Genomic DNA, 26,973 nt, shown 5'->3' with positions numbered 1-26,973 from the left:
CGCAAATTATTATTATTCATCTACCACCTTACTGAAACTGTCCGGGGCTTTTTTTTTTTGCGACACCTCGCATCGACGGACGGCTCCCTCTGTGTTGATGGAGCAGCAGCATGGGTGAACAGAGCTGTTAGCTGTTAGCTGTTAGCTGACCAACCCCAACTCCAACTCCACCTGAGTGTGCTTTCTCAGTCGTTACACAAAATATCCGACTCAGAATGCATGAGCGGGTTCTCTCTGCTTCTCCTAACTGGTACTGCTCCCGCTGCAGCGATGTCAACAGGCGCGGGGTGCTGGGCTTCGGAGCTAAAAGCACAGTGTACTTGGTGAAAGTGACTGCAGCCTCAGCAGCAGTTCTAGGTAGGAGCATTGCATCTGTATTACGGCATTTTCAATGGGGACACGTTAGTTTCTGTGCTTATGTATTACAGTTTCCTAACCTCATCATTTTCTCCTCTCAGGTGAACTCAGCGGTCACACTGAAAGGGTTTCTGGCTTTGCTTTTTGCCAGCACGATGGGCAAGAAAGCGTTTGTGCCACCAGTTCAGATGATAGATCAGTGAAGATCTGGGACATTGAGCAGAAAGCTGTGCTGGCAGAGCACACTGCTCATCAGGTAAGTCGACAAAAACAGCCTCAGTCTGATCATGGGGGAGAGGGAGAGGTGAGTATAGTAGCCTAAACCTTCACACGAGTCAAAGTACTGTTTCTTCAGATTCTTCATCTCACCTGATGTCCACTTATGTTCTTTACGTGAGCGAACAGCGATCAGTTGTAACATTCAAAACAACCTACTTGTTTCTACACTCATTGTTGATTTTATCAGCTGCGCTTACCATATAGTTGCACTTTGTAGTTCTACAATTGCAAAGTGTAGTCCACCTGTTTCTCAGCCTAGCCTCCTTTCAGTTTGTTCTTCAATGGTCAGGACCCTCACAGGACCACCGCAGAGCAGGTATTGTTTGGGTGGCGATCATTTTCAGCGGTGCAGTGACACTGATGTGGTGGTGTATTAATGTGTTGTGCGGGTCCAAGTGGGTCAGACACAGCAGTGCTGCTCGAGTTTTGAAACACCTCAGTGTCACTGCTGCACTGAGAATTGTCCACCAACCAAAAATATCCAGCCAACAGTGTCCTGTGGGCAGCGTCCTGTGACCACTGATGAAGGACTAGAGGATGACCAACACAAACACAATACGTATATGTAAATCTGTTGGTTTTTGTGACCTCACAAAAACAACAAATTCAGAATGGGCTCTTTTTGCAGTTTAATTATTATATATGGATTGTATAGGCTAAGGAGTGAAACTTTAGTAACATTTCCAGACTACTTCAAACTCTGTCACATTCAAAACAAGTGAGGATAATTTGGTTTTCCATGATATCGGCACTTTAAGAATTTAGAAATCCTGCAGAACGTTTTATCACATCCAGCCACTAAAACCATTGATCTCTTTTTATGCTTTCTTGGTCTAAAATAAAAGGCTAAAGCTTCAAAGTGAAAAGTGTGTCCAATCACAAAGCAGTACAGATGCGGTCACCAGTCTAGATAATGAAAATAAACATAACAAAGGAATTAGTAATTCAAATTAATAACTAAAATGGAACTGAATAAAAAGTAGACCTCTCTGCTCTATAATCTACTTGAGAAAGCACAAATCTTTAGCATTAAACTAGAACCTCTGTAACTGAATAGCTGTTAATAAAAATGTGCAGCCCACCTCTGGACAGAAGAGGCATTAATATTAGAGTGACATGCACTGAAATGTATTCATGTTTTTTCAGAGCACTATCACCTCCATCCACTGGTCTCCTGTGGAGAAGGGTCTTGTAGTGTCAGGAGATGAGAAAGGCATTGTGGTGTGCTTTTGGCATGGCAGGAATGACACCCATAGCTTCTTCCCTGAACCCAGAACCATCTTCTGCTTGGCCTGCTCCCCACACAATGAGAACCATGTCGCAGTTGGGTAAGATCATGTGAATATTATACCATGTACCTGACTGATGACAAATCTGGTTTCTTTGAAAACCTGTGGGAGGTAGAACAAATTTCCTTTCTTTCTAAGGTACAAGGATGGAATGATTGCATTGATAGACATCAGCAAGAAAGGAGAGGTGATCCACCGACTGCGAGGTCATGATGAGGAGATCCACGCTCTGGCTTGGTGCCCTGAGCCCAAAGAGGAAGATCTGTACAGCCGGCCAGAAGAAAACACTGGTGTGTAATCAGGTTCCAGGATGTTATACTAAATATTTGGCAGATGGATGATTCAAAGGGATTTCCACTGATTATTAAAAATATTTGCATGATTCAATAGCTGAAAAATGAATAGTCATTCAGAGTGGTTTGATGTGAAATGGTTAATTGGAGTGAAATGAGCCAACACAAATTTCTTTACAGTGGTGGTGATGGGAGCCAGGGGTTTTGATGACTACAGCACAAATGTTCCTATTTGCATCACTATTTAAAAGCACCAGTGAACCTACTCTAATGATGTAACAATTAATTTGGCCAAATTTTACTCCTTGCACCTGCTTGAATAGCAGCTGTAACTGTACAAAAATCTTACTTCAAAGTAATACCATCTTCTCCCCAGCTACACATACACGGAGCAGCAGAGGATATCGTTACTGTCGGCGACTGGAAACATTTTATGAAAAAACTTTCTCAGAAATGTTATCCAAAAGGTGCCTTTTTCCCCCTCAGTTACCAAATTGGCTATTTTTTCCATGTCATCTCTGACTTGTGAGTCAACATTTAGATTTATTTGGGACATTCACTCCTCTTATTTGTATTGTAAGTAAGGTAATTTAGCATTTTAAAGTACTTTTGCTTTGAAATTGCCTTTGTTATAATACAAATAACAGAAGAAACTTCATTATATCAATGCTGAATTAATTCATTCTTAAAGGTGCTTGAATCACTGAATCAGATCGCTCTTTCATGTATCAAATCATTTTAATTCAGTGATTCGCTGTCAGCTCAAACCTCAGACCTCTAAACATTTCTTGAGTTGTTATGCAGTGTTGGTACTGGTAAAAGAGTGGAAAATGCAGGTAAATCAGCAAAAATAGGTTTTCTTTGGGGTCTGTTTTGCCTAAAACACTCTGCATCGTATCTCTCAGCCAAGAATCGTTTTTTATTTAAATACATTGTAGGCTGAAACCTTTAAAATTGTAAACAATGTGTCAGGCGCTAGGCAATGTATTCATAACCATTTCATATAATAACTTTCTGTGATGTGGCTTTTAGAGGCAATAAATGTTTCAGGCATCTGGTTTCTGTTACCACCACCGTGAACAGTTCTAACTTGAATGGACATTTCATATAAAACCGCTTTGAATGACTTTGTGTATATCGTATGCGCTCAATTATACAGACAATTTGAAAAGTACAATGAAATTCCCTTTTAAACTTCTCAGTCAAAGCACTTTCATGTTTGACTAATAAAAGTCACACCTGGAGCCTAAAGCTCCTCTTACTCATCTTGTATGTGCTTAATGTCAGCAGATGCTTCCAATGGACTGGCAGAGGTAGGAGGAGGCTACCTTGCTTCTGGGAGTCGAGATCAGACACTTAGAATCTGGAGCACAGCCAGAGGCAAAGGTGAGAAAACCTTATTGCTGCAGTCTTTTATACTTAAAAAGAGGTTTAATGTTGTAGCTTCCTCTGTTGGCATTCTGCATAATGTGGGTCTCTGTGGCTCTTTCTCTAGGTGTTATGACTCTGAAACTGCCTTTTCTGAAGAGGCGGGGGGCAGGAGTGGACCCTGGGGTGAAAGAGAGGCTGTGGCTCACTGTACACTGGCCTAAAGGAAGACCTTCACAATTAGTGTCCAGCTGCTTTGGGTACAGGCCTTTAGAATTCAGTCATGTTTTATGTATTTGCATGTGTATTTCTCCCCGCTCTTCCTCGCTCTGTGTGTTTCTCCCCGCTCTTCCTCGCTCTGTGCGTTTCTCCCCGCTCTTCCTCGCTCTGTGCGTTTCTCCCCGCTCTTCCTCGCTCTGTGCGTTTCTCCCCGCTCTTCCTCGCTCTGTGCGTTTCTCCCCGCTCTTCCTCGCTCTGTGCGTTTCTCCCCGCTCTTCCTCGCTCTGTGCGTTTCTCCCTGCTCCTCTGTTAAGTTTCTCTTGCTTTGTTTGTGCAGTGGAGAGCTAGTGATATGGGACCTCACAAAGTCAGGCAAGCAGAAGTGGACATTGCTGGGCAGTTCTGCCGATGGTCAGAACCATAGCCGCATCGTCTTCAACATGAGCTCGGTGTGTGTTGGGGACAGAGAGCTACTGATCAGCACATCCATGGACAGAGAGGTAAATCTGTCCTTAAGTATGTCTTCCATTAGCGCTGCAGTTTCCCCCTGGGTGTAATAACGCTTGAATTTTTCAGCTAAAGGTATTTGTTAAGTAAACTGTAATTCTGTATAATTCAGTCTTTCAGGATTGGTAAATAGTTTACCAGAAGGAAGAATTTGTAGTGATACATTACCAGTGTGCTGTAAGTTTGATGTAAGTTTCTGCCTTGTCATGCATTGATGCCAGAAAACCTTGGTGGAAATAAAAGTAACCAAACTACTTTTTTACGGTGCTTCAGGGTTCAAAAGTTGAATAAACCGTAATGAGAAGAGCTAAGATTAGTACTGTCAGAGTGTAGTGGTTGTACTTTCAAACTCCCATATTATAGAGATATATTTCAGACATTTATTCATGGAATTCAGCAACGGGTTTCCCCGATCATAAAGTTTTATGGCCTGCCAAATTGGCCTATGGCTGATGTTTCTGGCCAGTTTTTATTAGCCTTTTCTTGTAACCCTAAAGCTCACACAGTGTGGGCTAAATGAACACATGAGGAACACTAAAATAGAGATTCCCAGCCTTTTGCAAACCAAGGCTCCCACAAACAGCCACGAAATCTTAGTCATCCATGTTTGTCATATTAAAAATAACCTTTCAAACTGCGTTTCAAAGATCTCAGCGCTGTGACTTGTGCTATGTATTTTTGGAGTCGATCGGATTGGTAGCTTTTAATAAAAATAAGTTTAAAAATTAAAAACCTCCCATAAGAATGAATGGCGGTATGTTCAGAACTTCAAATTCTAACTGACATTGATGATGTCACAGCTGATGTCACGCAGGGAATCTGCTTTAAAATCCTTCAACTTTCACCTAGAAACTCCATTTTTTTAAATGGAGTTTTAAATGGTAGAGAAACTTGTCTTTTCTGAAACCTCAAAATATCTCATCATTTTATCAATTAGCTTTAGAGTTATGAGCATTTGTTTGGCACTAAGTACAGAAAACCGCTCTATTCACTCCCATTACAACAACATTACAACAAAATAATCCTCCAGGGGTCTAATCTCACACCATGTATCCGGTTAAGTGATAGAGTAAACATTTTCCGAGTTATGACTGTTTGTTCAGAGGGTGCAAATCGGACTCAAACAAGGCTTCTCCACTAAGAGCTACATAATAACAGAGTGACAGTTAATTTGAATGACACCCCCCCTCAAACACATACATCTCTCCCTCTCACACACACCACACAGACACACACACACAGACACAAGCCTAAGGAGGTGTTCTGTACACACACACACCCACACACTTGCAGCTCTTTTCAAGCACTCTTGCAGTTCCTTCAGGAAATGCACGTCTAGTTTGCTTTCTAATGTGTCAAACTTGCATTCAATGAATGAGTTATCATATATTTAGATGACATGTTTCAAATGACATGCTATATCGAAACTAAAAGACATCTGTCTGTTTAGCACAATGAGTCATTACGCTGTGACATTTTGCTATAGGTGTATTAGTATGGCTCACATTATATTACCTAAAGTTACACCATAAACCTGCCAAAATGGAAACAATAAATTGGCTGATTTTGTGGTCTAAACAAAAATCTGCTCATTCTAAACTTAGTCTATTCCAGTTGTGCATACATACCTTCTAATTTTTATTTTTAATGTAAAGCTCACCTTCTGTGGGATAAATGAACATGCAAAACACACTTTTCCAGTACTTTTTATTAGCCAAAGTTAAAGTTTTAAATTTTAAAAAATGTTATTTGCTGTTTCATTGGCCAAAATGGTATTTTAAATTCTGTGTGCCACATAGAAAGTAAGAGGTAACTGGCTGTTTAGCACAACTTGTACTGTGCAATTGCACAGTACAGCTAACATAAAAAAAATAAATAATCTAATTGCACATTTGAAGGAAAAATCAGCTGATCACCCATTTTGGCTGGTTCTGATTGTGCATCTGTAATAAAATAGTTTATTCTGTTCTTTTCTAAATACAGAGAAACACATCAAATTTGCTATCTGTGGTAATCAGTGGTGTAATGTAGGTGCTAAACACAGAGATTAGGTTGGAGAATATTAGTATTGTAGTATTCCTGATATGCATTATGCTATATGACATTTACACCAGGGTTGGTGTTTTTGTGTAACTGTGTCCAGATTAAGTGCTGGGATTTGGCCTCTCTGGATTGCTGCTGGACTCTGCCCACTCTGGGAGGTTTTGTATACTCCTTAAGCTTCTCTCCTGTGGGCACGGGCTTTTTGGCATTGGGGGTCGGAGACAACATGATCCGCGTGTGGAACACCCTGTCCATCCACAACCTGTATGACACAAAGACCTACTGGCAGAACATCAAATCCAAAGTAACTGCGGTAAGTCACCGGAAATTAATATTGATCAAGACGACTGTGAGAGAATGGTTAATGTGTAATAGCACAGCTTGCTTAAGTTTTTTTCCCCTTCCCTCTTAAAGGAATACTGAATTTTTATTGTAAACCTGAAATGAGAATGAACCTTGTTAGATCATATTAAGCACTGTTCTTCAAATCATCATTTAAAAGACAAAATTTATATTGTCCTATAAAATGTAATGACATTTGCTTGTTTCTACAATGTCTTCTGATTTTTGATAATCATGATCTTCATGATTTGTCATTGTGCACCAGCAAGCAGGAAGGAATGGTATTTACCAATAATATTGTGTTTCCCCTCACTCTCCCACCACCCCCACCTGTCATCAAGCAACAACACTCAGCTGTCTCAGAGAGCCTCTGTGGTGGTGTCACTCAGAAATATGTTGGAAGGAAAATGTGATTTGATGTCCAATTCAGTTTAACTTTAATGGGCAAAGAACAATTATCCCTTAATCTGAAAGGAAAGAGCTTAATGTAGTATATAAATACTGATACATTTTCTACATGTATTGTTCACTCCTCAGTCCACACGGACAATATAAGATAAAGAGAAGTTGGAAAATTGTTGTGTAAAATTTTTTATGACTCTGTGGTACATAAAAACAAATACATGTTCTAGACAAACCTCTTGGAAGAACAATTAAATGCCCTTTGAGATGAGGTCACAGCACAGTCTATTAGTGGAATGTTTGACTGTATTATGGCCTAGTTTGACCAATTGAGGAACCTGGTTTGGTTGAACCAATTTTCAAAGACCAAAATAAACAACTAGCTTTTGTAACACTTGTAAATTGATTGATTGTACTATTTCTTCGTTAGCTAAGACATCATCAAGCTTACACAGTGTGGTTTAAATGGATTAATGGGGCTTTATTGATCCATTGGAGGCATTTGGGTGTTACTGCAGCAGATAAACACTGGGTCTTATGCACATAATATATACTAGTTATGAGCAACGCATAAAGATTGAAATGTTTGGGTTTGGTATGTTGGAAAGGACAAAAAAGAACCAATAATACAGTGATTTTTATTCCGTATTTCACATTCTGCACTATGTAAATCTAAATAAACAGCCTAATTGTGCTCTATTTGTGATGAAATATGCAGTTGGTCAGTACTGACGGTGTCAACAATATGCTCAGAAATGCATTCTGAGAAATAAATGCTGGGAGAAGCCATTATGCCCTAGGCAGCAACCATTGCATCATATCGTTACAGATTAGACCATTTATTTTCTTGATTTTTGATAGTTGGCCTGGCATCCAGCGAAGGAAGGCTCCTTAGCGTTTGGAACAGATGATGGCAAAGTGGGCATCTATGAAGCTTATTCTAACAAGTAAGAGCACAAGCAGTCATTTCTACTATTTTTGCGTACTCTGCTTATATATCTGTAGCAATACAACATGTTAACTTGTATCTCAGCATATCATATTGTATCGTTGTGTTAGCTGGTAGCAAAAGTGTTAGACCAGGACATTATAAAGCATAGCATTTATTGTAAATATTATACTTTTATAATGTTTAATACTCTAACAAAATGAAAACATTCACATAGAAGTGTAAGGCACATTACAGTACTGAAAAAATGCATTGAATCAAGACACTACTGTATCAAATTGAATGAGTCATTACATTCATAATAGCTTGCTTGCTTACCTTGAACTGGCTCCATCCTAATCTAAAAAGGAGTTTGTTTTCATTTGTGCGTTGTGCTCTGACATGCAGGCCTCCACAGAGTTCCAGCACATACCACCGCAGAACAGTGTACTCTCTGGACTGGGGACCCCCCATCCCGCCTCTGTCATTTGGTAAGTCGCTTTTCGATGTCTGAACAAGTTCATTCATAACACCCTCCGCAGCCCGGCAAACATTGAACTAGGAGTGACGCCAAGAGCCATCCATCAGCGAACAGCGTCACCGGCACACGCTTAATGTGCAGTGGTAATTGAGCGAACTGCTGGCATAAAAACCCGCGTCCCTTCCATCACAGGCACGTTCTGTGGGAAATGGAGACACAGAAACTTCATTTGCGGTCCTTCCGCTGCCACATGACACTTTTATCGCCGTATCTGTCATCAGGTTGGGAGACGGTGGAGATAATTGCTTTTGTTTTGAGAGAGCTGCTGACGGGGAAGTGGAGGCGGGGGGTAATTTGTTTACACTCTTTCTGCTGGCTGGGCGCTTCTTCCACGCCCGTCCCCTGGGATGCCACTGGTGACAGGGCGATGCAGTGGATTATTCTGCATTTTTATCTGCGCATCTGGAGCTTAGGGGTCTCACATGGGCTGTATAGGTAGTTAAGAAAGGAATAAATATGTGAGGTCTGAGTAGGAGTTTACTTTGTGTAAGGGGTGCGGATTAGAGATGAGTGTGGTTATTTTAATTTGTTTTGGTTATCTAAATGTAGTTAAAGTATTTGTTTACCTTAATCTGAGATTCACAAGCATAATTTGGAATCCTCTAGTCCTTCATCTGTGGTCAAAGGATGCTGCCTGTGGGATGCTGTTGACTGGATATTTTTGGTTGGTGGACTATTCTCAGTCCAGCAGTGACACTGAGGTGTTTCAAAAAACTTCAGCTGTGTCTAATCCACTTATTATCACTTACGAAATAAAAAATCATAATTACGCTTAAACTTTTGCATATGACTATCAGAGCTAATGATTTAAATGTTTAAATATTCAAATGGTACAAATGGTTAAAATACTGTCTCTAGTGTTGATCTTTATGTTGTGTTTTCTGGCCTCAGGAGGTTCTGGAGACAAGCCCACATACAGTCTATACAGTTGTGGTGGAGAGGGAGTCATCTATCAGCATGACCCCTGGAAGCTGTCGGCAGAAGCCAGCAACATTGACAAGCTCATCCGTGACACGAACAACATCAAAGTAAGACACTTACAGATACGCCCAACTGACTGCAACTGATGCTGAGTCCAAGAGAACATAAATAGGTTTACTTTCTCTGGGTGGGCATTTTGGGGGATGTCTTAGTGGAAGTTACAGAATTGGCCGTTGGTGTTCTCCAAGCATGTTGAGCTATGCCGTAACGTTGCATTAGCTGCAGTTCGAAAGGATGCAGTGATGCTTCACGCTTCTTGTAAAAAGCATGTGCTAGCTTTCACCTTCCTAGCCCGGGAGCATCGTGTGGTAGCAGGAGACCTAGCTAGCAAGTAGAAATTTCATGTAATTTCATGTAAATCAAGTAATTATTCTTTATAAATCATGCATCTAATTTCCTTCTTTGTCTTTTTTAATGAAACATTTTTTTTTCTTCTTCTTCTTCTCTAGCACAATCTCTCCCCACACACAGACTTTAGCTGGAAGCCAGATGGAAAAGTTTTAGCCATTGGAAATGAGGATGGGTGAGCGAAGGAATCTGTAGAATTGTCTGCAAGTTGTTTGACTGTCAGGCTCAGATTAGTAATAAAATATCTTGATCATTTGTAAATTAAAGTCCATAAAGTCCATACAGGGCCCTTTAAATTAAACATATTTAAACCAGTTTGCACTATTATAAACGTACATAAAGTATTTTTAAACATTTTGGAGAATGCACGATTTTTCAGACAAAGCTTATACAAACAGGGATGTTTTGCCAGATAACTTTGTAGTAAAGGACATTTTAATTGGGCAGTCTTCACTTAAGGCCCAAGTTATCCAGCTAATATGGAAATACTGCTTTGTGAAATTTCCCCAAGGCTTAACTGATAACAGATTACACAATACGCAAGTTTGTCTGTGCTGAATGTGCTCTGTGATTTGTAGCTCTATAGAAGTGCTTGGTGCTCCCGGTCTGAAGCTTCTGTGCACCATTCAGCAGCATCATAAGATCATTAACACACTCCGCTGGCACCACCAGCACTCAGACCAACCTGAGCTGCACTGCCTGCTGGCCTCTGGCTCCAGTAACGCTGTTGTTTACATCCATGATCTGCGCAGTGCCATTGGTGAGCAGTCTCACTCTTAGATGGTCCACAAGTTTGAGTCCTTGATATTTTTAAGCTATTTCTTTACTTTCACAGAACTTTCATTGAAAATTGTTACAGTATTTGTTGAGCAAACTTGTTGTGAACAATTGCTGTTTTTCTGTCACCATCATCTAGAGAATCCTTCAGAGAGTCCCATTCTAGTAACAGAAGCCTTCCGCAGTCTGTCTGGCCACACAAACAAAATCACCAGCCTGGCCTGGAGCCCTCATCACGATGCCCGCCTCGTAACAGTCTCTTACGACGGTACAGCTCAGGCAAGTTACAGGCTTACAGTAGTCATTTTGTTCTTTGTTTTTGCCATTTAAAGCAGTAGTTCAGTTTGCTATTTACCACAAATGTAGATGATCAGTGAAGACGAGTCCGACATCCAAAGGTTTCTTCTTTAGTTTTGGGATGGAGCTGTGAGGATAATCTTACCAACAAACTAATTCCTCACCAATTAGCATAGTGCTAAACTGCATGCCTAAACACACTTGCTTCAAATTGCAGCTGTTGAGCAAATCTATTTGATATTATTTATGTAATTTTGTTGCACTGTGTAACCTGCTGTTGGCTATAGAAAGTTCCAGTCACATGAAGCATCCTGTGTGTATATCTGGTAAAGTGCATTTTTGGTTAGTTTCAGCAAATCCCAGTACCTGAAGGAAGGAGTGCTTTATTTATCACATTGTTTAATTCACTACAACGAAATGGTTCGCTAAAAGGTTGTGTGCTGCAGATGGTTCTATATAGCACCAAAAAAGGATCTTTTCATCTTATAAGCATGATATCGTAACCATAGAAGAAGACTTTTTGGTGCTATAAAGAACCATGTGCAGTAGATTCTCAGAATTCTGAAGAACCTTTTCATGATGCAGAGAACCCTTTAATCATGCCAAGGGTTCTATATACAACCATTTTCTTTACTAAAGAACCCTTGAAGAACCATCTTTTTTAAGTGTAGTGAATATATCATAAGAAAAGATTTTAGATATTTCAAAAATATCTTCCCTGTGGTTTTGTCTCAAGTGTTCTTGTGTACTGTAATACAGGTGTGGGATGTGCTGAAGGAGGAACCGGTGTGTAACTACAGGGGTCATAGCGGACGCCTGCTGTGTGTGCAGTGGTCCCCTGTTGACCCTGACCTGGTCTGGACTGGCGGCGATGATTTTACAGTCCAGGAGTGGGCAGTGTCCAAGCAGGAGCATGCCAGACCTCCCAAGAGTGAGTGTGGTGGAAGTTGGTCCAGGATCAATTTATTTGGCTTGAAGTTATTTAGGGTTTTAAAGTAGCACTCTGATGCTGTAGTCTCCCATTTAAAGACTAGGAAAACCACCTTCTGATGATGTATCTCAGGGGTGGCAGAAACTACTAGGAAGCCAAATATAATGTCTGTATTTATTACCTCTACATCAGTGACTAGACTACCAGGAGCCAACATAAGCCCTGAAGCAAGCCTGTCGATAGGAGAACTAGGTGACGTTTGTGCAAACCTCACTTTGGGGATAAGTTAACCAGCTTTACTCAAAAAGCCCACTTTCTGAAATGCCTGTCCAGATCCTCCAATCCTGCAGTTCACCTGCACTGTGCACATATTATCCCCCTGCCCCTGAGACATATCATTGGGTAATTATGAAGTGTTTCTTGAGCTGGAGCAGGTGTGTTGATGCAGGGAAAACATGAAACTGCAGTGCAGGTGGCACTACAGCACTGAAAAAAGTACTTGAACCTAATTAGTAATAACCTGAACCACATGGTTTCTGCAGCTGCTGATGAGATCTGCAAGCAGGTAACAAGTAGTTTTGGCCTGTTCTTCAATACATAGATGCTGTTTATGGGGGATGTCTTGCTTCATTGGCATGCTCAGGATCAGGCTACACCACTTTAATAGATTTGGAGTGTGACTTAGAGACTCTAAAATATGTGTTTTTGATGGATCCAGTTTTAGAGCTTGAAGTTCTTGTCTGAACATTATGGGACACAACTTCTCAAATTTGGTTCCTATGTAAAATATAAGTGGGGCTTGGGATGGGTTCAGATTTCACGTTTGAATTTACACAGCCCAACTTTAAAAGGTTTTACCCTGCATTTCCCTCCCTTTTATTACCTTAAAACAGTTTTATTCTGGCATGCTGGAGTCAACCAATTAAAGGTGAATCCATTGAAGAAAATACATGGCTTAATGCAGCCAGAAGGACTTTTTTTGTTTTGTAATGCATTCAGTACATGAGTCTTAAACAGGTGAAGTTTAGTGTCCTGCTATATCGGTACCACACAGTTTGAAAACAGCACATTATGGGAAGGTTACCTGAACTATAAACCTTTTGAGATGTTGTTTAAAAGCATTTCTCATTGAGTACTTTGTTCTTTTTGTACTGTAGTAGAACATAACCATGTTAAGTTGAATTCACTGAGTACATGTTACTCAACTGAGCATCTTAAAAACTGCTTAACACAGTTGTACTCAATCACTTCACACAATATTTTTAAGTAAATCCAACATTTTGTTTGTGGGTGATACATCAAAATAATCAGTCTAGTTAATTAGATTTACTCAAATCATTTTAATCATTTGTGATTTACTTGAATTCACTGAGTACATATAACTCAGTCAAGTATCTTAGCAGCTATATAACACATTTCTGTGGAGTGTAGCTGAGGCTCTGTTAAGTTGGGTAGGTCAACTTTTGTCTTATAGTTATGTTGTAAAAAATGTTCTTCCAGGTAAGAGACGTGTGGAGCTGGAGAAGAAGAAGGCTCCACAGAAGAAAACCAAGAAGAAGAAGAAGGCAGCTGGAAAGGGTGGACTGAAGACGGAGGAGAATGAATCTCCCATGGGAGAGGAGGAAAAAGGAGGCAGTGGAGCAGATGAAGCGCAGTCAGAAGACGAAGGCGAGGATGAAGAGAGAGAGAGCACCACCGCCTCTACTGTTACACTCTCCACTGGTAACGTTCCTATTGTGTTCTCATGAGTTTGTTTTTCTTTTCGTGCCGAGCTGTAAAATGTCTTTTAGCTTTCAAAAGTGTAAGTCACAAAGGTGGCCCTGTTCGCCTTTGCATGTTTATCTTCTTATTCACATTTTTCAATTTAGCTTTTCATTTTCAGTTTACTTTGTTGTTTCTTTACTGCTTATTATACTTCTATGCAAAGTTCATTTGCTGATGTGCAGCACTTTTGATAACAGCATTTCATTTAAAAGTGTTCTATAAATAAAACTAACCTACTTGGGCCTTTTAAATATTTTTACATTTCATGCACTGATATGGGAGTTGTTTGATATATTTGTACACGCAGTGCAGCTCAGAAGTCTGAGACCACTCGTGAAAATGTCTCAAGTTGCATTTATCAAATTAATAGCAATTTTACATGACAAATTATGTTGTCAGGATAACATTGAGTGAAAATTAGAAATTTTTAAGTATTTACCTGAGTTCTCCAAGTTTTGACTAGGTTCTCTTTGAATACTCTTAACAAAATCATCAGATTCATTTGCCTTGGGAAGGGGACCAAAGCACAACTGACATAACAAAATGTACCTCTTGCATGTTTTAAATACACATTTTTCTCTAATCTTACATAGTGTAGCTTGAATTTTGAATAGTGACCTACATAGAGTGCAGAATCTTTAATACTTTTCATTTTACTTTGTGATAACTGCAGATACGTGACATATAAAGTGTGGAAACTGGGATTAAATCAGCCTGAATTAGCGTTACAGAGAAAGATCTGTTGGATACAGATTTTAAGCATATATCTGCCTATACCGATAGGATTCTGATATCATGGTGCATCTCTTTCTTTTTGGATTTAGGTTTGTCTAAGGACGCCAGTATGGACAGGTGTGTAGCAGAGAAAGTGCAAAATGGTGGGAAATTTTTTATGGCTATGAAGAAGGAGGTAAAAGAAGAAAGGAAAAAAGAAAAACCAGGTCAGTGTTTTGACTACAAAGCTCTGTATATGTATGTGCTACTACAACAGTTGTCTCTCACATTTTCAGTTATGGATAAAAAAAAAAACACAATGAAATGTAATCCAGTACAGTTCAGTACAGTTAAAAATTCAGCTAATCTAAGAAGTGGACTGTAGTGCCAAAGTGTCTACCTCATTACAATTGTAAAATCATAGTTCAGTTAAAAATGCTAATATAACCAGCCACCATTTAGCTTTACTAAAATCATTTCCTGATAACTGGTGGCTACTTGCTTCCATGTTAATAAGCCTTGGTTGATTTAATACCTGATATGGAAAGTCTGGTATTCTAGAAGGAGGAAAGTCCTTTACACTGTAGCTTCTGAACAGGGCTTTGTGACAGAAATGTCAGCCGGCCCTCTGGCCTTACTCTAGACTTAAATACATAGATTAACACAAACCAGATTTGAGTGCTCTTGACCTTTTCCCACAGAGTAGCCATTGTCTGACGTTTTCTGTGAGAGTGATAATTGCAATTGGTTTGTGCTTCTTTTCTTAGAGCTGTCTCTGAAAAAGAGGAAGCCACGCTCCATGCTGCCTCTCAGCACCTCCATGGATCACCGACCCAAAGAGGAGCTGCAGCAGGACTGCCTTACGCTGGCCGCTGTCAGACATGCACACGGTCAGCAACACAACATGGATTCCAGTCCATCTTAAAGTGCCAGCTTTGCTATGCTAGCCGTCGTATAACTGCAAGCTTTATTCATACCAAACAGTAGTAATTAGCAGTGGAAACCTCTGACCTCATCACTATTTAATTTTCTGATGTTGAGGAAATGATTCAATGCATCAAAATATCATTCAATTGAAATGTATTGATATGATTCAGAATTATTATTATTATTGTTGTTGTTATTATTATTGTACACAAATGCAACTGAAGGAACTCCCAGAAAACTTTGTAGAAAACTATGGTTCCTCTCAACAACAATACACAAGCTGTGTGAATGAGAGCAAGAGCGAACATGTAACCACACGCCTCACAGTACATTGGTGATAATTGGTGAATTCTTCATCCTGAAGAAATCACATTTTCATGTTCAGGTTCATGTAAACCCTGTGTGAAAATAAAGGCAGTGCTCTTTCAGGAGAAAAAAAAACTTTTTTTAGGGTAATATTAAATTAAATTAAATTATATGTATGTTTGTATCATTTATTTTTATATTTGCATTTAAAAGTCTTAAATTTTCCCAAACAATTATCAGATACTATACTAAATATTATAATCCATTATGCTCAATTATGACATTCCTAAATCAGTGCAGTTGAATGGTCACCTTCATTTTTAATCCACTAGTGGTAAACAAAATGCATACATCTTTTTGTTTTTCTTATAGTTTGATACTAATTAATGTGAATTTTTTTTTTAATAAATCGTTTTTTTCTCTCAATATTGGATGTAAAATGCTGCAGGAGGTACATTTCCAACATATTAATTTTTCAGATCATTCTTTTCTCAGGTGAGTCAGTGAACTGCATGCCGGGCTCTGGAGAACACATCCAGCTTGGCCTTTTTACTGACAGGGAGGCCCTCTGCAGGATGTTTCGGGAAGAAGGTAAGAAGTGCACCAAAGACAGCTTCATAGAAAATAAGGATATTAACATCTTTCATCTTTCTGTGTAAGTCTGGATGAATCAGTGGTGGTGCTGTGTCTTTCATGTAGAGGACAGTCATTTGGAAGCGGGTCACTATGACTCGGTGATGTATCTGCGGCTGTGGAACGGAGATCTGGTTGGTGCTCTGCACGTGGCTACAGAGAAAGGAGAGCTGACAGACCATTTGCTGAGTTTAGCGCCCATGGGTAAGTCTTCAGTCATAGAAAATGCAGCGGTGCAGTTTTAATAGAGTGTTGTATAGTCATGCGCAGACGTTTGAACAAACCTGGTAAAATTACATGTTTTGTTGTTAACACATCCTCTACAGGGGACAAACTTTTAGTTTTAGTGCACAATTTCTGTTTATTTGCTGAGTTACAAAAACATAATAAAGCAAAACATTAAAATGTATATAAAATGCCATATCTTTTGAATATATGTGAAATTGGTATTTTCTCTCTGTTACTTTTCCCTCTTATGCTCCAGGGTATTTACATGAACAAATCTTAAGGCAAATTATTCAGTAACTGCATGAAATAAATGCAAATTTTTATTTTATTTCTTTTTTTTTTGTAAAAGCTCCCCTCAAATTAACAGTAAATGTGTTTTATAATGATCCACATATTGTTGTATGCCTATAATTTACTGCTGAAAGCCAAAAATCTTTGTATTATTTTATAAAAATAATTTTACAGAGCAGATCACTGAAGAGATGCCATCTGTTTATAGTTTATAGCTCAGATTTGTGGAAAAATGGTCAGTTTCTATTATAAGGGTTTAAAATTACATTGCCCATCTGTTTGACTGGAAAGAAAACAAAAAAAGCCTTATACGACACCCACTTTTTGTACGTAACTTATGAAATATGAAAGTTATGATGAAGTGCGTTTTGGAACCACCGGTGGTTCCAAGGAGCTTAAGAGGTTAAAGACACACTCCAGCAGCATGAAGTGTAAACTGTTTAAAGAGAGCCTAGTAGCAGCAAGAGCTGATGTTCATTTGGCACTTCTTCATTTGATTGGCATGAACTTCAGCAATACGTGAGTTGATGTGATACTGGTGGAGTATTCTGGCTGTCATCCACTAAATTTTGGGCAGAACTAAAAGACTTAGCTTTCATCTTTAATACTTGTAATACATTTTTGCCTCACCCAGCTTCATGATCATCAGTGTTTTTCTTGGTAGGAAGCACAGGTTTTGCTTAGAACAGTAATAATGCTTTATTTAGATAAAGGTCATCTTTCCTAAACTATTTTTAAAAGCACATTTTGTCCTAAAGGTGGTTTAAACAGCTAAAGGGTTTGAGTGCCAGTGAGAGCTGACATCATAGCAAGAGGATAAAATGGGTAGAGTTTGGCATTATTCACAAGGTAGTGCGGTCATCAGTATTTATACCTATGATATCTGTTATTGTAAGCTGACAAGAAAAACATATATTCAATTATATTAAACAGTTTGAAAAGATGGGTGTCCAGATAAGTGCTCTGTCATTAGTGTTTCTGCTTGTTTGTCTCTCTCAGCTGGTTATCAGGTGTGGGCCAGGACTGTAGAGGCATATGTGAAGCAGCTGTGCCTGCAGGAACAGTTCCTCAAAGCCGCCTCCCACCTTGTGTCCATTCATAAGATCTACGAAGCTATCAGCCTCCTCAAAGCCCACCAGTTCTACAGGTATGAGACAGGGGTTAAAAAGCACTATGATGCCTGTGAAGGTGTCAGTTCGGCTGCATCGAAAGCTTGGGTCTCCATTCCACTACTTTATAAATACATTGTATATAATGTATATAAATATACATTTGTGCACTCAGTATTAAATAATTTCAGGCTGTAATTTCAATGTTTTCGGTAAGAGAAAATTTAAAATTTAGACCTCACTTATAAATTAAATGTAGATATGTCAGTGCATAACATACTATGTTTTGTTATTTTTGTTTCCTAATTAATCATAATCAAAAGGTTGTAAGATCAGATATGTACGCCTGTGATGAGATATTTTAAATGTTTTTGATGACCCTTCACAGTGTGAAAGGGTCTGAAAGCTAACCTTAGTATTTGTGGTTGACAGGGAGGCCATCGCACTGGCCAAAGCCCGGCTGCAGCCTGACGACCCTGCGCTGAAGGACCTCTACGTTAGCTGGGCTGCTGTGTTGGAGAAGGATGGACATTACACTACTGCTGCTAAATGGTACAGTTAATGTATCAGGCTCAGTGAATATCATATCATAATATCATTCAACATCATAAAGTTATGATTGAATTATGCACTTGTCTTTTGAAATACTGTTTGCAAAACATAACATACAATAATAGTCATCAGCTGAAAACTTCTTTTGGAAGGCAGTTTCTTAGACTACATGAACAGCGTCAACACTTCTGAGAAGGCTTTCCACAAGATTTAGAAGGGTTTATGGTCATTTTAACCATTCTTCCAGAAGCGCATTTGTGAGGTCAGACACTGATGTTGGACGAGAAGGCCTGGCTCACAGTCTTCGCTCTAATTCATCCCAGAGGTGTTCTGTTGGGTTGAGGTCAGGACTCTGTGCAGGCCAGTCAAGTTCTTATATATCAAACTCGCTCATCCATGTCTTGTGGACGTTGCTTTGTGCACTGGTGCGCAGTCATGTTGGAACAGGAAGTGGCCAGCCCCAAACTGTTCCCACAAAGTTGGGAGCATGAAATTGTCCAAAATCTCTTGGTCTGCTGAAGGATTAAGAGCTACTTTCCCTGGAACTAAGGGGCCGAGCCCAACTCCTGAAAACAACCCCACACAATAATCCCCCCTCCACCAAACTTTACACTTGACACAAGTACCATTCTCCTGGCAGCCACCAAACCCAGACTTGTCCGTCGGATTGCCAGACAGAAAAGCGTGATTCATCACTCCGGAGAACACGTCTCCTCTGCTCTAGAGTCCGGTGGTGGCGCATTACACCACTGCATTTGACGCTTTGCATTGCGCTCAATGATGTAAGGCTTGGATGCAGCTGCTTGGCCATGGAGACCCATTTCATGAAGCTCTGTACACCCTGTTCTTGTGTTAATCTAAAGGCCACATGAAGTTTGGAAGTCTGTAGCAATTGACTCTGCAGAAAGTTGGTGACCTCTGTGCGCTATGCGCCTCAGCATCCGCTGACCCCGCTCTGTCATTTTAGGTGGCTTAGCACTTCGTGGCTGAGTTGCTGTCATTCCCACTCGCTTCCACTGACAGTTGACTGTGGAATATTTAGTAGCGAGGAAATTTCATGGCAGGACTTGCTGCACAGGTGGCATCCCATAACGGTACCATGCTGGAATTCACTGAGCTATTGAGAGCAACCCATTATTTCATAAATGTGTGTAGAAGGAGTCTGCAGGCCTAGGTGCTTGGTTTTAAACACCTGTGCCCATGGAAGTGATTAGAGCACCTGAATGAAATGATTTGGATGGGTGAGTGAATACCTTTGGTAATATAGTGTATCTCACAATTGCCTCAAACTGCCATTCTATCTGGTTCTGATACTGAATGATCTTACATTTATAGATAACCGTATATCATACAGGGTCAGAAACCACTGTGTGCAAGGATATTTGAGATTATTTAGTGTCTTGATGCAGCTTGAGATTGTTGCAATTTTACTCGTGCAGTTTGTACATGTACATAAGGTTTGTACACTGAACATATTTTGGCAGTTCAACTACATTCAGGCTATATTTTTATCAGATTTTTCACTGAACATTTGTTTTTAATCAAAACAGGCATGTTGGAAGAATTTTCTTTGTGTTCCACAGCTATCTCGCTGCAGACTGCAATTTTGATGCAGCCAAGGTCATCGCCAAGAAAGGAGACGTGATGTCACTGAAAACGGCCGCTAACCTGGCGAATCTCGCTGGGGAAAGCAACCTTTCCCACTCTCTCTCCTTAAGATGTGCCAAGGAGCTGATGCTGTCGCAAGATTGGCTAGCAGCACAGGATATCCTGAGGATACAGGATACTTTATTGGTCAGTTGCCCAAATTCTGTTTTGTTCTTTGTGGATCTAATGAATTGGCCAAATCTGCAGCAAATGTAAATGTCAGCCTTGGTGCTGGTCAGGCAGAGCAGTCAAAATGAAATATGTTCTGCTCAAGGTCCTGATACTTCAGCCAAAGATTTATTTGCCTACAGGTTTGGCGTCCAAGATCAATAAACAGCTACCTTTTGCTTTTTGTGCCCAAAAACTGTTTACTTGTTAAAAATGTTTGTGTTAATGCAGACTCAGCTGTGCAACAGTACAGAAAATAATACAACATTTATAATTATTAGTGGTGGTGCAGCAGCCTGAGGTTGGAAATGTAGCTTCATCACTTTTGGACTGTTAAAACAATTATAAACATATATCAGAAGTATGTAGGTTAACATAAACGTAAGAGTTTGCTTGAACCCTAATACGTTACATTTCGTAAGGGAACTGTTCTGAAGGCACCTTCTTACACCCTTGATAATCATTATTCTTTGTTTGTTTATAATGCAAAAGGTTATGTGTCTTAAGTGTGTGTCTCTCTCTCTCGCTCTCCCTCTCTCCCTCCTCTCTGCTCCACTCTAGGGTCACAGGCTTGTGTTCTGTGTGAGTGAGCTTCTCACCCAGAGATTGTCAGTCACTGGTGTGGTGAGCTGGAGCTCAGCTTCGTCTCATGCTTGGTCTAAACCCACTGAGGAGGACTTTCTGTCTGCCATCCAGAGAGTGTGGCAGAGTGAGTTTGGCCTGGCTACAGCTGACCTAGACCAGATCAAAGCATTCCATCAGCAGCTGAGAGCCATAGAGAACCCCTCAGCTACTGCGAGCATGCCCATCAAGCAGGTATGTCCAGATGTTATTACCAGTGTTCACTCTTATTGTTACTGTTGTGAGTCCAGAAATCTTAACATTCCCCCTCCTAGAATATGTGTTTAAAACATGTACAAGCAAGCAGTGATTTGGAAGGCAGTTCTCTGAAATACATTTATCTTCTTTTATTGCTAGCAGTGAGCTCAGAAGCAGTTAGTTATCTTTTTTAAGTGAGATTTTGCCGAAAAAACATGTAAAAAGTAGTGAGCCAGGACATGTTTTGCATTCCATTGGAGTAAAAGTTGTCAAAGGCTGAAAATAATAATATTGGCCAAAAAATCTGTTTTCAACAACCAACCCGACATAGACCTTATGCATAATACTACATTGCTTTACAGTGATGTGCTCTTATTCCAAAAACGTAGAGAAGAATCTTCATAGTCTTTGTAATAATAGTAGTGTACTAGTAGTATATATTGTATTGTATTGTTCAATACAAGCATCCTCAGTTCAACACACACAGGGACTGTGCAAATAAAGTATGTCTTTTATTCCTGATTATAATAAATAAACAAGTAAGCTCACAACATGGACACCTCCGCCGAAAATACCTCTTTTGAAAAGCAGGGAGGATGAGAACACTGCTCATAGGCATAAATTGGATCAGAGCTAACGTATCAGCTTGTGGCTAGCGAATTATTCTTTAATATTGCACTTTATAACATTAAATACTCTAATAAACTGAAAATGGAAACATTAACTTATTATTGAAAACCTGCCTTATTTTGCTGTACCTAACTGAGACATTATATCAAACCGAATTCTGTATTTTATGAATTTTTACACATTCTTTGTTGATAGTTGTCGCTTACATTGACAAGTTTTTAATTATTTATAAACTCTTAGTTTAACAGACCTGATTGAGTTCATGTAATCTTTAGAAGCCTCTGAATGTGACATTCAGGTGGAAATGATTTAAAGCTGCAATAAAACTTTTGAAGAATCAAATTAAAAATCATTAAGCTGAACATTGTCAGTCTTGTTTTATGTTTATAACCCTATTACTGTCCGAGATGTTTTAATGATAAAATCCGTTGTGTTAAAAGTTGTTACTGTCAGATTTTTCGTGTGTGGTGCACATTATTGTTGTTCATATTAAATACCAATTGATGAAGTGTGTACTAATGAGGCAAAGCTAATAACGCCTGTGATGTGTTTGTTCTTCAGCTGCTCTCTCATGTGGCTTTGGACGTGGCTCTGTCTGTGGTCAGTCAGCTGCTGGGTGATTGGGCGTCAGCAGTAGAGGAGTTCCTGCGAGCTGTAACTAGAGGATTTGAGGTGGGCCATTTCTCCCTAATGGCTGAAATGTGCCAGCTTCTTCTTCCCCAAGGTGAGACCCTCAGTTTCATGTGTTCACTCGCTCTCTCTCACTCGCTCACTCGCTCACTCTCTCGCTCTCTTATTTTTGTGCAAATGCTGTCTCACACTAGTAGCTCCACAGTAAACAATGCTTAAAAAGTCATTTCTTATGGATCAATCATTTTAGGATGTTGAACCCAGAATTAATGCTGCTTTAAATATTTGTCAACTCATTTTCTTTCATTATTTTGTGTTTTGTCCAACGTAATATATACTATATAAAACCTTTTTTATGAAATCATAATTCCAGTTAATTAGTAAAGTCCCAAATGTGATACAGTAGATCAGGGCTGATCCAAGCATTTTACATTAAATACATTAAATACTTGTGTTGCCAGCTATTTAGACATTAACGGCTGTGTGTTGTTCTTTTTAGAGGACAGTAAATCTGTACTGCTATGCAAGCCGTACACTGACTGCTTTTAAGTTAGATCCAAGTTTCATTTCTATAGTGTTGTCCCATGAAAAGATATAATATAATATTTGCAGAAATGTAAGGGTGTCAAATGTAGGGGTGTTCTCACTTTTGTGAGATACTGTACATCTGTTTTAAGCCACATCTACTTCTCTCTCTCACACTCTCTCTCATACATATATATATATATATATATATATATATATATATATATATATATATATATTTATTTCTAGTCATTCTATATTTATTTATTTATATATTTACTCTGATACACTATAAACTGAAATTATCCACAGCCTGCAGCAGTGAGGCGCATTTTCAGAAGATAAAGTAATGTCACTGCCTGCGTAGCGGAACTTACAGTGCAATATGAAAACTTGTAATATCTCCCAGTCTTTGAAATAAGCTGCTTTCCGTCACGGTCCTTCCATTTACTGCAAGTGAGATGCCTTTACCATCCACGCCGCTGTTTTCAGATCGAGCTACGACACACATTTTAGAACAATATGAAATCACAGAGTATTCACAACACTAGTTTCACTTATTTCACTTAAGTAGACCACAAACACAAGGTAGCAGTTCAGTGTACAGTGGAACGACCCCCTGGCGAAATTCAATGTTTTGTTTTCTAAATGAAATTAACACATCCTCTACAGAGAACATGCTTAATTATTACATTTTTCTTCTGATTTTAGTGCATAATGTTTTTTCCATCATATTGGAAAACGTATAAAATAAATGTAAATCATGCACATGCAAGCAAGCACAGCAAATAAACTGTAATAGTGTATTAACAATATATGTTTTCTGTGAGAATGTGTAACTTATTTTCTCTTAGAAAATCACCAAAACGCCATTTGACCGGGTTGCCAAAACATTTGCATATGGCTGTATATCACTATGCACATATCAAAACTGAAGGATAAACACATTATAAAACAGTAATAAAAACATGGGCCAAAAAATACGAAACTGATCAGTGTCTCATTATTTAAACTCTAAAAATTAAGTGATTTTAATGTGGCATGTCACAAATAAGATGTACAGTTGTGTTATCTATGAAGATACAAACGCTGGATCTGAATCGGTTGATACTCATTAAAAGTACTTAGATCCCTGCAGTAAACATGGTGAACGAAGATACTACTATTTCCTTTTTTATCTACACAGTATTATGATATAGTAAAACCTACTGCATTGAACAGTTATATAGCTGTTTACTTTTATTTAAATATACATCCATCCCTTAGAATTAAGACATCAAGACATTCATCCATTTTATTGTCCCTGCAGGTCTGGATTCAGTAGCACTCTGTAAACAAAGACTTGTGCAAGGTGATGAGAGGAGCTTGTTCGTGTCCCAAAGCCTGGAGGCTTTTGTCTGTTACCAACTGCTGTACAAAGACTGGTGGAAGCACAGCTGCACTAGCGCCACCACAACCGCCAACAGCCTCAAACACACCAATGATCACCAAACACCATTGGAAAATGGAGACACCAACCATGAGAGAGAAACTGGGTCCCAGTCCGAGGCTCAGGCTGCTGAAGCCATCGTGAAGTCTGAGGGCTTTTGGAAAGTTCTCCTCTCTGAGCCCCATGCCAGCCTTCAAGCCACCAAGAGAGTCATCCAAGACATCCAGAGCAGAGTGTCCAGCCTGGTCCAGCAGCACAGCCGTCCTCAAGAGCCTCAGCCAAGCCTGGGCACACAGCCACAGACACACTCTACTGATCTCGACGATGAGCTAAACAGCTCCGAGGGACCTGGAGACCCGCACAACAAGCAGAGGTATTGAACATTACTGACCATTTGATTGTTCACTTCCCTTTTTCCTGCTTAAAAAAGTGACTCCTGCTACAGCTGCATATTAATTTTGTGCACATCTGCCAAGGTGTCTAGTTGATAATAGGTACACTACATATTAGGCCTGTCACAGTTATTATATACACCTAATCGCAATGATTTACGCCGACTGCAGTCGTTTTAAGAAGTGGATGGGTGGATGGGTGGATGGGTGGATGGATGGATGGATGGATGGATGGATGGATGGATGGATGGATGGAGTTAGGCGTCAACTAAAGTTTAATGATTGTAACATCTCCTTAATGTTCAAAAGTGACCAGGCACACCTGTCAGTTTGTGCATTCGACTGCTTTAAGGAGCACTGCTTGCTGACACGGGTTAATAGATTAGCAATGAACTTTTTATCCATCCATCCATTTTCTAAGCCGCTTCTCCGTCAGGGTCGCGCTGCTGGAGCCTATCCCAGCAGTCTTCGGGCGAAAGGCAGGATACACCCTGGACAGGTCGCCAGTCCATCGCAGGGCAACTTTTTATGTTAAAGGAATATTTTAGTCAGTCAACCAGTCAATCAATCAGCTTGCCACTGAATATCGAAGGCTAATTCTAAAGATTACTGTTGCACTGCTGTTAAAGGCAAGTAAGTATATTTCCAGCAGATGTAGCAATGGTTATATTTTTTATTTTGGCCGGAGTTCGAGTTTACTGAAAATGTCCCAGATGCGTTTGGTGTCCAAAGTGTGTTTCTTTAGTTTTGCACTGGAGCTACACGGCTAAAGCAGATTTTGAGTGACAGAGACCTCCAGTATTTCTCAGCTTCGTTAGTCGTATAGCTCCAGTGCAAAACTAAGGAAATAAACTTTTATTGGCCTGATTTTTGGGACAGATCCCCATCTGAATGACTTCTAAGCCATGAAGCCTTAATTGTATTGCTTTTTGTCTGACTGCATGATAAACACTGAGAAAGTAAGAATGCCTCTGAATTAGACTCTGTTTCTGTCAGATCTTCTGTTGCAGACTGCGAGTCTTTCCCTGCGCTGGTTGCACAGGTCACAGAGCATCAGAAAAAGCTTGCCGCTCTCCCCGACCATCTTAAAGTAAGTAATAATTTGATTGTACAAATGCTCATACATTCAGCTTTTATAGGACGACTACACACCAGCCAGTGAACTACGAGGAGCGCATTCATCTCATAACGACGGCTCGTTTCTGTCTCGTTTCAGAAATACTCGTTCCCTGATGTCGCAGAGTGCTGCATTGTCCTCTTATACATGGATAAGCACTTTGGTTTGATTCCACACCATCTTTGTGAGAAGGCTACCAGTTTGTTGCTCAAATATGGAACAACAGGCTCGATCCACAAAGCTTGGCAAAGATTCACTTTATAACGGTTTTTGTTTTGCCATCCTAACAGCACTTAAACATTTTCGGATTGATAATATATTTGTATTTTTGTTTAATATGTACAGTGAACCTGACCAGTGGTCCGCTGTAATGTCTGTACATGAATAAACATTTTTTTTCATAAACAGAAATGATTTTGAGCATCAGTTAATATTAAAGACAAAGACTGTTGTACCTCTTAAATAATAATCAAGCACACGGTAGTGAAGCTTGTTTACCTTCTAGCTCAAAATCTTCCAGGGTTGATCAACAAGGCCTTATTTCTCTGGAACTAGACTGGACACAACTGCCAATGCTTTGCAACATCCGCTGTGTGAAATGCCATCTACACAGCAAAATGTTCCAGTAGTTACTGATTTATCATGATTGTAAAGTGCTAAGTGAAACAGTCATCATGTCCAAATAAACCTGGTGCAGCATTTTGTCCTTTAATTATATTTACTTACATGGACATCTTGGTCTCATTTCAGCGCTATCAATAAATGAGACTGAGCACAAATGAAATTTGCAGTGATGGAAAAGTAATGAGTAACTATGTTCAACATCATTTGCTGAACTGATTGTAATTCGTAGCAGCAGAATAATCACCAAATGACTGCTGGATAAATCATTGTTCGAGGGTAGCTTTAAACTGACCGACTGCACATAAGGATGAAATGTCACTGGTCACATCCTGCCAAAATCTATAACGCTGATGGTGGTCTTGTGCCTTGTGGAGGATGCGGGGCAGTTTTTTAAAGTCTTTTCATGCACAGTGACGGACTGAATACAGCAGAGGAAATTCCAGGGGTCTTCGTTTTTTTTTGTTTTCCAGATTGTTTTGACCTACAAGCTGCTCTGCGTCTGATTATGAAACTTGTCTGACGTGGAAATGAGCAGAGATTTGAACAGTATGTGAAAATGTCCATAT

General features: G+C 39.6%; 1 protein-coding gene across 2 annotated transcripts; it reads left to right on the top strand.

Moving 5' to 3' along the window:
* The first annotated feature begins 79 nt into the window (after window positions 1-79).
* gemin5 (gem (nuclear organelle) associated protein 5) lies at window positions 80-26,485 on the top strand. 2 transcript variants are annotated; one of them, XM_017704282.2, is made up of 28 exons: window positions 80-357; window positions 459-613; window positions 1,783-1,964; window positions 2,064-2,215; window positions 3,506-3,604; window positions 3,714-3,846; window positions 4,143-4,305; window positions 6,456-6,668; window positions 7,961-8,046; window positions 8,436-8,518; window positions 9,460-9,596; window positions 9,999-10,072; window positions 10,476-10,657; window positions 10,814-10,953; window positions 11,731-11,902; window positions 13,403-13,624; window positions 14,491-14,607; window positions 15,148-15,270; window positions 16,109-16,204; window positions 16,313-16,450; window positions 17,765-17,912; window positions 18,307-18,426; window positions 20,010-20,220; window positions 20,803-21,057; window positions 22,252-22,414; window positions 24,155-24,647; window positions 25,663-25,756; window positions 25,883-26,485. In XM_017704282.2, exons 1-28 carry the CDS (start codon window positions 216-218, stop codon window positions 26,045-26,047), a joined length of 4,458 nt encoding a protein of 1,485 aa, XP_017559771.1. In that variant the 5' UTR covers window positions 80-215; the 3' UTR covers window positions 26,048-26,485. The 2 variants fall into 2 exon arrangements, with proteins under 2 accessions (XP_017559771.1, XP_017559773.1); XM_017704284.2 differs by having other exon boundaries at window positions 81-357; window positions 3,509-3,604.
* Window positions 26,486-26,973: the final 488 nt, after the last annotated feature.

This window comes from Pygocentrus nattereri, chromosome 16 (assembly GCF_015220715.1).
Source record: "Pygocentrus nattereri isolate fPygNat1 chromosome 16, fPygNat1.pri, whole genome shotgun sequence".
In the NCBI taxonomy this organism is placed as follows: Eukaryota; Metazoa; Chordata; class Actinopteri; order Characiformes; family Serrasalmidae; genus Pygocentrus; species Pygocentrus nattereri.
The sequence above is the reverse complement of the archived record's forward strand: the minus strand, read 5'-3'. Positions and strand labels throughout refer to the sequence as shown.

Bases quoted from the DNA above. Each gene is read 5' to 3' on its own strand.
- gemin5 (XM_017704282.2), top strand. From the start codon at position 216: ATGCATGAGCGGGTTCTCTCTGCTTCTCCTAACTGGTACTGCTCCCGC. The intron at 6,669-7,960 runs GTAAGTCACCGG...GATTTTTGATAG, and splicing joins TCAAATCCAAAGTAACTGCG to TTGGCCTGGCATCCAGCGAA. The intron at 16,451-17,764 runs GTAAGTCTTCAG...TGTCTCTCTCAG, and splicing joins GCTGAGTTTAGCGCCCATGG to CTGGTTATCAGGTGTGGGCC.